This window comes from Phodopus roborovskii, unplaced genomic scaffold (assembly GCF_943737965.1).
Source record: "Phodopus roborovskii unplaced genomic scaffold, PHOROB, whole genome shotgun sequence".
In the NCBI taxonomy this organism is placed as follows: domain Eukaryota; kingdom Metazoa; phylum Chordata; class Mammalia; order Rodentia; family Cricetidae; genus Phodopus; species Phodopus roborovskii.
The window spans coordinates 13850353-13860962 of NW_026126636.1; the positions used below are offsets into that span (position 1 = coordinate 13850353).

At 45.9% G+C, this 10610-nt stretch overlaps 1 protein-coding gene across 1 annotated transcript; it reads left to right on the top strand.

The window, feature by feature from the left end:
* The first annotated feature begins 8939 nt into the window (after positions 1-8939).
* Positions 8940-9905, top strand: LOC127238482 (olfactory receptor 2A1/2A42). Its single transcript, XM_051207100.1, has one exon. The coding sequence runs from the start codon at positions 8940-8942 to the stop codon at positions 9903-9905; it is 966 nt and encodes a 321-aa protein (XP_051063057.1).
* The last annotated feature ends 705 nt before the right edge of the window (positions 9906-10610 follow it).

A 10610-nucleotide genomic window follows, 5' to 3' on the forward strand; every position in this document is an offset into this window, starting at 1 on the left:
CACAATGTAGAAAGGATCCAATTTCTCCAAGACAAACTAGTGTCATTGTTTTCTGACTTGTGGATACTGTGATGGATAGTTTTTGTCACCTTTACACAAGCCAGGGTCATCTGGAAGAGGGAAATTCAAAGAGAAAATGCCATCATATTTTACCTTTGGGGTGGCGGAGGGCATTTTCTTGATTAATGATTGACAATGAAAGGTGTTCCCCATTATGGATGGTAAAAAAAAAAAATCAGGCTGAGCAAGCCATGAAAGGCAAGCCAGTGAGTAGTGTTCCTCCACCGTCTGTGCTTCGGGCCTTGCCTCTAGGTTCCTTGTCTGTTTGAGTACTTGCCCTGACTTCCCTCAGTGTGGACTATGATTTGACTGTTTAAAGCCAAGTAAATCCTTTCTGTTCAACTTGGTTTTTGTTATCATACAGACACTAACCATGTTAGACTGGTGTATACAATGTGTTGATTACTGTAGAAGTGGGCTTTTGAGAACCTTGAAATCATAAGATAAGATAGATAATAAATAAGAGAGATGGAGCTGGGCTGGAGAGATGATGACGCTACAATTAAAAGGGAAAACTGTTTTTGCCTAGAACCAGAGTGGGATTTCCAACTCCCATGCAGCGCATGTCCCTTAATTCCAGGACTGCAGCATCTTGCACTCTCTCTTGATTTTGAAGGAACTGCACACATGTGCACATACCCCCACACACACACAACATACATTAATAAAAATATAATAAAATGTGAAGGACAGAGCTATGAGAGGAGAGGGAAGATAAAGATTGAGAAACAGAGGGAGAGTAATATATTCAGACAGAATAAGAGAACAAAATAGAAACCAGGAAAACAATACAAAAAATCAATGCAACAAAGAGTTGGTTTTTTGAGAAAATCAACAAGATTGATAAACCTTTATCCAAATTAACGAAAAAGCAGAGACAGAACATGCAAATTAACAAAATCAGAAATGAAATGGGGAACATAACAACAGACACAGAGGAAATCCAGACAATTTTCAGGTCATACTTCGAAAATCTGTATTCCACAAAAATTGAAAATTCAAAGGAAATGGACAAGTTTCTGGATAACTATCACTTACCAAAATTAAATCAAGAACAGACAAACAACTTAAATAGAGCTATAACCCGAAATGAAATAGAAGCAGTCATCGAAAGCCTTCCAACGAAAAAAAGTCCAGGGCCAGATGGATTCAGTGCAGAATTCTACCAGACATTCAAGGAAGAACTAATACCACTACTCCTCAAACTGTTCCACAAGATAGAAACAGAAGGTTTATTGCCAATCTCTTTTTATGAGGCCACAATAACTTTGGTACCCAAACCTCACAAAGACACAACTAAGAAAGAAAACTACAGACCAATATCCCTGATGAACATCGATGCAAAAATACTCAATAAAATAATGGCAAACCGAATTCAAAAATACATCAGAGAAATCATCCACCATGATCAAGTAGGCTTCATACCTGGATTGCAGGGATGGTTTAACATACGAAAATCTATCAACGTGATCCACCATATAAACAAACTGAAAAAGAAAAACCATATGATTATCTCCCTAGATGCAGAAAAAGCCTTCGATAAAATTCAACACCCTTTCATGATAAAGGTATTAGAGAGGTCAGGGATAACAGGAACATACCTAAACATAATAAGAGCAATATACAGCAAACCAACTGCCAACATCAAACTGAATGGAGAGAAACTTAAGCCAATTCCTCTAAAATCAGGAACAAGACAAGGCTGTCCTCTCTCTCCATATCTCTTCAATATCGTACTAGAAGTTCTAGCTAATGCTATAAGACAACAAAAGGAGATCAAGGGCATCCAAATTGGAAAGGAAGAAGTCAAACTGTCTCTATTTGCAGATGATATGATAGTTTACATAAGCGACCCAATAAACTCTACCAGGGAACTCCTACAGCTGATAAACACCTTCAGCAAACTAGCAGGATACAAGATAAACTCAAAAAAATCAGTAGCCCTATTTTTTTCAGACGACAAAGAGGCAGAGAAAGAAATCAGAGAAACATCACCCTTTACAATAGCCACAAGCAACATAAAGTATCTTGGTGTAACGCTTACCAAACAAGTAAAAGATCTATATAATAAGAACTTTGTGACTCTAAAGAAAGAAATTAAAGAAGATACCAGAAAATGGAAAGACCTCCCATGCTCTTGGATAGGTAGGATAAACATAGTAAAAATGGCAATCTTACCAAAAGCAATCTACAGATTCAATGCAATCCCCATTAAAATCCCACCACAATTCTTCACCGACCTTGAAAGGATAATAATTAACTTTATATGGAAAAACAAAAGACCCAGGATAGCCAAAACAACCCTATACAATAAAAGAACATCAGGAGGCATCACCATTCCTGACTTTAAGCTCTACTACAGAGCTATAGTTCTGAAAACAGCCTGGTATTGGCATAAAAATAGACAGGTAGACCAATGGAATCGAATTGAAAATCCTGATATTAATCCATGCACCTATGAACACCTGATTTTCGACAAAACAGCTAAAATGATACAATGGGGCAAAGACAGCATCTTCAACAAATGGTGCTGGCACAATTGGATGAGGGTGTGTAGAAGACTGCAGATAGACCCATGTCTGTCGCCATGCACAAAACTCAAGTCCAAATGGATCAAAGACCTCAACATCAATCCAGCCACATTGAACCTCTTAGAAGAGAAAGTAGGAGGTACCCTTGAACAAATTGGTATAGGAGACCGCTTCTTGAACATAACTCCAGGGGCACAGACACTGAAAGAAACAATTAATAAATGGGACCTCTTCAAACTTAGAAGCTTCTGTAAGGCAAAGGACACAGTTGACAAGACCAAACGGCAGCCCACTGACTGGGAAAAGATTTTCACTAATCCTATATCCGACAAAGGGCTGATCTCCAAAATATACAAAGAACTCAAGAAACTAGTCAACAAAACACCAAATAACCCTATTAAAAAATGGGGTACAGAACTGAAGAAAGAATTCTCAATGGAGGAAATCAAAAAGGCTGAAAGACACTTAAGAAAATGCTCCACATCCTTAGCTATCAGGGAAATGCAAATCAAAACAACTTTGAGATACCATCTTACCCCTGCCAGAATGGCTAAAATTAGAAACACCAGTGATGACTTATGTTGGAGAGGATGTGGAGAAAGTGGAACACTCCTCCACTGCTGGTGGGAGTGCAAACTCATACAGCCACTTTGGAGATCAGTATGGCGGTTCCTCAGGAAAATGGGAATTAGTTTACCACAGGACCCGGCAATCCCCCTCTTAGGCATATACCCAAAGGATTCACATCAATGCAACAAAGACATCTGTTCAACTATGTTCATAGCAGCACTATTTGTAATAGCAAGAACCTGGAAGCAACCTAGATGCCCTTCAATTGAAGAATGGTTAATGAAGATGTGGCACATCTACACAATGGAATACTACTCTGCAGAAAAAAATAATGGTATCTTGAAATTCGCAGGCAAGTGGATGGCACTTGAAGAAACCATCCTGAATGAGGTAACCCAGTCACAAAAAGAGGAACACAGTATGTACTCACTCATATATGGATTTTAGACCTAGATCAAATGATCACCAGCCTATAATTCACATCACCAGAGGAACTAGGATACAAGTTGTATTCTAAGAGATTCATATAAAGTCCCTCACAGAACTGGGAAGGGACAAGTCCCCCAGACCTCAGGTATAGTGGGGGAGGACAGCTAATGGAGGGAGAAGTAGGAGAAAATGAGAGGGAGGAGAGGAAGGCATGTGCGACTAGGAGGATTGAGCCTGGTTAGGAATGGAAAATAGGAAAGAGAGAGAGAGACAGAGACAGAGAGAGAGAACATAAAAGAGGGAGCCAATATTTGTTTGAAGATAAAGTTGAACACAAAGAAAGGTCGAAGGAACTACAAGACTGCTCCCAACTAACAATCTCAGCTTCCGTGGAAAGGCTATCATAAATGCCCTTCCCGGAGAGTGAGATCAACAACTAACTTCTCCATGGAGTCCTCAACTAATGCCTGTTGAAAACAGGAGCAAACACCCATACATAAACACTGAGTCAAACTAGAACCCAGAAGCAGATGGAGAGGACAAGACCATGCGGTAGAAGTACATAGAGACAGCTTACATGAACAAGGAGGAGCTAAGGGCCACTAGACTGATAGCTGGGAAGCCAACAGGGGTCTGACTCGGACTCCCCTGAATATGGGTCTCAGCCAGAAGGTCTGAGCAGTCTAAGAGACCTCAGACAGTGGAGCCAGGATGTATCCCTGGTGCACAAAAGGACTTTGCAAACATATCCCCCATGGAGGGATAACTGCCTTATTCTAGAGATAGGAGAGAAGCCCTAGTCCCTACTTCACAGGACCTGTCAGATCTACATGACCCCAACTGGATGGCATTCCCCTACATATTGTATTGTGGTGGGGGGTTGGGAGGGGAGGGTGTTTAGAGTGCATGGGAGAGGGTAGAGAGGGTAAAAGGGAGGGAAGGAGGGAGGGAGGGCTTGGGGGGAGGGATGGAGGGAGGGAGAGGGAACTGGGATCGACATGTAAAATAATAATAAAAAAAAAAAAAAAAAAACGCTTTGACTCCAAAATTTAAGTTGAAGAACAAGTTACTGGGGAAAAGTATTTCTATTTTTGTTTCCACAGAAAATGAAAAGATGTGGATTCCTTCCAGACTAATGTGGTTTGATCACACCAGACCGCCTGAAACAGAGTACAAGCTGATCCTACATTCCAAACAGCTGGACAAAACAGCCCTACAGACTACAGCTAGGATATCTGAATCTTCTTCGAATCCCCCAAGACAGCGCCCCTTACCAGCAGGAAGTAGTTTGGAAAGAACGACGCCCAAATTCCCAAATATTGTGTATAAATGTTTGTTTTCATTTAATTGGACTTTGTTATATAAAATTAAATAAAAAATACTCTATATGCAAAAAAAAAAAAAATATTAACCCCAAAAAAAAAAAAAAAAAAAAAGAGTCTAGATAAGAATGCAAGTTGGTGGTGCACAGCTTTAATCTCAGCACTTGGGAGGCAGAGGCAGATGGGTCTCTGAACTCGAGGCCAGTGAGGTCTACAGAGGGAGTTCCAGGACAGCCAGGGCCACACAAAGAAACCTCGTCTCAGAAAATAGACAGAGAAACAAACAAAAAAGATTCTAGGAGAGGAGCAAAGAAAACCAGGAAGCTGAACAGACAGAGTAAAAGAGACTCAGAGAAATGCAAAGAAGGAGCAAGTCAGAGAAGAGGAAGGCAGCTGAGGAGAGGGGAACGCGGTGGCAGAGGGACCAGCAGGTATTAGAAAGGAAGAACTACAACCAATGAGACACGCCAGAGACTCGGAGGTAAGCTAGGAGAGAAACGCGAGGGGAGAGATGGATTGAGAGATGTGCATGGATCTGAGAAGACAGGAGAGAAAGGAAGCAGCAACCGGAGGGCAACCTCTGATGGCCCGGCTTCGAGTCCCAGGGCCCTATGGTAGAAGGAAAGATTGACTCTTACAAGTTGTCCTCTGGCCCCCTCCCCCCTCAACAGTAAACAAAGAAACAGATAATGTGAGAGGAAGCAAAAGAGCGATTCCATCGTCTTCTCTCGGGGCGGCTTCCATTCTCACGTCTGTAGGGGCCCACGGGAATCTGGTGCCAAGATCAACCCACCGGAGCCTCATTACAGATGGCCAATAATGGGTCCTTGTGGGAGCCAAGTGTGGCCCCGATGTCCTGACCCAGGGAGAGATCAAAGTGGGGAGTCCTATAATTGCTCCCCTGCTTTCTCTGTGTCAGAGTCCTCTCTCTACAGATCTGGGTAGAGGGTTTAAACTCATCCTACACTGAACACAGTCTGGATGATTTGCTATCCCCCCCATGCCCCTGCTGCTGAGCCCAGGAGCCTCTGGTGGTGGGAAGAGTATCTATCTGCTCCATAATGGGGATGTATGGCCATGGATCGGCTTTGCGGTAAAGGAGGAGGTGAGGGGTTTCTGAGAGGTGAGTCTGTTGAAGTTTCAGATTCTTGAGGGAGACCCAACAGGAGTCAGTGAGATGCTCTGTGGCCCAGAGAACATGCTATACAAAGTGATTTGTGTGTATGTAAGGCAGAAAGGGGGAATCCCATCTCTTTCCATCGCTCTTCCATCACAGTCTTCACCCAATATCACAGGATAGGACTGTAGGTATCTCTCTTGATTGACTTTCTCCCATGTACCTGTGGCTTTGGTGGGTTTATAACTACTGGAAGACTCTGATATTTGTGAATCTCACATCCAGCCATGGTCTATCTAAATTCCGGGCTCATCTATTCAGGTATTTGATAGATATTAGACTAGGGATGCCACAACAGCCTAAGAAATGTAATACACAAGATGAATATGGCATTGCATACCTGTATTCCTTGCACTTGGCAGGCCTATGCAATAGGGAAACAAGTTTGGGTCTATCCTGAGATACATAGCAAGTTCCAGGCTAGCCTCAGATATATAGCAAGATTGTTGAAAATATGGGAAAATAGTTCTCTACAAGATTCAAAGAGGAAAAGAAGGAGTAAGTTCCCACTTCTTTAATGTGAGTATGAAGTTTCAGCCGAAGGCAAGGGAAATTTCAAGAGTTGGTTATACAACTGTACCTACGGTACTTCCCTAGAACCAAGGTCCACATTCCCACTGAGAGAAGAACTCAGAAGTCTTGTCAGATGTCCCAGTCAATCAGAATGTGTCACCCTGTAATTGACACTGTAATAGCCTTCCAGTTCTGCTTGGCAGGGCCTTGGCTAGACCACATGCTCATCCTTTCTTTCAGTCACATTCTAGCCATTGGCCACCTTGGCCCAGCTGTGCTCACTTCTGTCATGTGGCCTGGACTCACTTCTGGGTGTCAATGGACTCCTGCCTCTAACACCATCTCCGTAGCCTTGATAGACACCTTTCTAATGTCTCTATGTGTGTTAGCACACTCTTCAAACAAGCTTGTAAATGTTGTGCAGAAACCGCCTGCATCTTACAAATGAGGAAATAGAATTTCTCTTCCTCTTTTTCTCCTCCTCCTCCTTCTCCTCCTTCTTTAGGACATGGGCAGAATCAGAACAGAGCAAACCAATCGTAGAGATTGCCCATTTCAGCCACCCCTTTCTCATCCTTTCAACAAATGGTCTTCATCACAAGACTTTGAGGTCAGCCTGGAATGTATCTATGAAGGAGTCCGGAGGGTGGGAGACTGTTGCGGTCTCCCTAAAGGGGGCCTCCCTGGGGAGGAACAGGCCAGACTTTGCCACGAGCATTTTGCTTTACTAATGTCTGTGTAAGCTGCAGCAGAGAGAGGTGGAGCTGAGCCAGAGGTTTTATGCACAGCTGTCTCTTTAACACGGGCTGGTCCTGGCCACTGGTCCTGGAGAGAGAATGAGGATTAAGAGGAGAGGGAATGGTGGATGGTGAGAGATGAAGGGGCGAGGAGAGCAGGAAGAAGAGGGCATGCGTGCAGGAGCAGAGGCAGAGGAGAGGAGATGGGAGAAGAGGCCATTAGAGGCAGAGACACCTGTGGGGACAGGGGACAGGAGAGTGGAAGAGAAGGAAAGACAGGGTAGGAAGTGAGAGCAACAGGCATAAAAAGGTGCCTGGGGAGAGAGACACGCGGAAGTGGGAAGGGGCGTGTCGCTGAAGGGAGGCGGGAGAGAAGGAGGGGGGGTGGAAGGTAGGAACTGGGGTGGGTAGGGTTTGTGACTAAGGATAGGTGAGTGGAAAGACAGTTGAGGGAGAAAGTAAAGTCACGGGAAAAACAATCCGGTGGCATCGTGTGAATCCAGGAAGAAATGGTGACGGAGGAGGAAAAGGCAACTTGGAGAGGTAAGAGTCGAGGAGAGGAGAGGGGAGGAGAGGCGAGGCGAGGGAGGGGCAGGAAGTGTGCCTCTGACTTGCCTGTGTGGTGGAACTGTTGTACGGCATAGTCTTTTTCCAGCAAAATACAGGAGGGCCTTTGAGATGTCGCCTTGGACCCCAAGCACAACCCTGGAAGTTAGAACGATCGGCACAGGGTGGAAGGAGGTTTGGTGATTTCAGAAGCGGGAAAGAGAGAGGATGAGGGTAGCAGAAGACAGTGTCAGAAGGCCTGGTGCATGGACCACCCTGGGTTTACGTTTGGGTGTGGGCTTCACGGGTCCCCAGAGCTGCCTTGGTCTTACAAGCCTAACGCAACCCCCCCCCCACCTGCCAGGTGGCAACACTCACTGTGTAAGATATTTGGGGGTGAAGGACTGAATGACAGATGGTGAAGAGTTGGAGTTAGGGTTGGAATTAGAGGGTTAGGCTCAGAGCTGGGGGCCCCAGGCTCTTATGAGGACTTAGACAAAAGCAGCCTGAAGGAACTTGGATGCGAGTTACTGAGTCAGATGATGACGAAGAAGTATGGAGACCAGGAGAGATAATGGAAGGGGAAGGGTGGGGATGGAGAAGTGGGAAGAAATAAGGGAGGAAGAGGAGAGGGAGGAGAGAAGGGGCAGAGACGGATAATCTTTTACAAAATGATCTAGAACATATATGTTTTAATTAATTCATCACCATGATCTTTTGTGTGTGTGTGTGTGTGTGTGTGTGTGTGTGTGTGTGTGTGTGTGTGTGTGTGCTTAAACTCAGGTGGTTAGGCTTTTGTCAAAACCTTTAAGAGGGAAACTTCAGATTCAGAAACTTCCTTCAATATAACTTCAGTCTGGAAGTGGCGGAGATAGAACCAGTAACCAAGTTATTGAAAAAAGAAGGAGAAGAAGAAGCAAGCAAAACCTAACTTAGAGTTAGGGAAAACGAAGGAGGGGTGAGGAAGGAGAGGGAGGAGCTGGATAGCCCCCTATCCCTTACCCTCCTAGCCCAGAGGGGCTGTAGTGACCCTGCCATTGCCTCTGTCTCCAGGATGGGCCCAGGAACCCTCAATGACTCAGGAACGCCGGAGTTCCTGCTGCTGGGACTGTGGGCCCCACCTTCCCTGCGTCCCTTGCTCTGGGCCTCACTTCTCCTGGCCTACCTCGCCACGGTGTTGGGTAATGGTGCCCTGGTGGGACTGATAGCTCTGGACAGACGACTACACCGGCCCATGTACCGCCTGCTGACCCACCTGGCCCTGCTGGACACGGCCTATGTGAGCACCACGCTGCCGCAGGCACTGGCACACATGGCCATGCACCATGCCCGCCTCTCCCTGGCACGCTGTGGGGCACAGCTGTATGTGGGCATCTCCCTGGGCAGCTGCGAGGCCATCCTCTTGGCTGCCATGGCCCTGGACCGGTGTCTGGCCGTGTGCAGACCCCTGCATTACGCGACCCTGGTGACCACGCCCCGCTGCGCAGCGCTGGCTGGAGCATCCTGGACGCTGGGCTTCGTCCTGTCTGTGCCCAATGCGGTGGCGGCGCTGCGCCTGCCCTTCTGTCCCGGGAGGCCTGCCGTGGACCACTTCTTCTGTGAGCTGCCTGCGGTGCTGAGGACAGCGTGTGCAGACACCACAGCCAACTACAGGCTGGTCTATGGCCTGGGCGTGCCCATTCTCCTGGTACCCTTGGCCTTCATCCTGGCCTCCTACGCCTTGATTCTGGCTGCAGTGCGCAAGTTGCCTTCTGCTGGGAGTCGCCGAAAGGCCCTGTCTACCTGTAGCTCACACCTGGCGGTGGTAGGACTGTTCTATGGCACGGTGAGCGCCATGTACCTGCGGCCCCGAGCCTCTAGTTCTCTCCCCTCCAGACATCATAAGCTGGTGGCGGTTTTCTACCTTGTGGTCACACCTGTTCTCAATCCACTCATCTACAGCCTTCGAAATCGTGAGGTTCACATGGCAGCCCAGTATGCCCTGGCCCGGCTCCGGGGGATGAGCACTGCGCTGCGCTGAGCCACTTGTGCGGGGCACAGAAAACTTTCTCAGTGCTGGGCCCTTCAAATTCTGTGGAGACATCGTTTATTTATTTGTTTATTTATTTATTTATTATTTATTTAGAGAGAGAGAGAGAGAGACAGAGACAGAGAGAAGCTATCAGTAGGTAGCCTTACCTAGCTTGGAACTCATTAGGTAGACCAGACTGGCCTCAAACTCACAGAGATCCGCTTGCCTTTGCCTCTTGAGCGCTGGGATTAAATGGGTATGCCACCATACAGGGATTCAAAGAATTAGTATATTTTCACTGACGTTTTGATAATTTCTTGGGAGTATATTTTGATCACACCCATCTCCCGCTCCTCCCGCAACCCCTTCAGATGCATCCCCACTTCTAACCGAAAAATAAAAAAAAATAAAAAACACCCCCCAGTTCAGTTTGTGTTCCCCATATACTCAAGGGTGTGGGTCCATTTAATGGAGCATGGTCGACCTACAGGGCTTTGTGCACGCTGGGCAAGCACTCTACCCCATCCCCAGCCCTGCGGATACGTTAAATAAAGAAGTGGATGATAAATATTTTCAGAGTTGCTGTGGCCTCTTCATTTCTGTTATCATGAAGAGGGAGAAACTGCAGACAAAGTCTGAAAGGAACTTGGCACTGCATCCAGGAAAGCATTACTGGACATTGTTGTCTGGATAGCCCATAATATCTGTGTACCC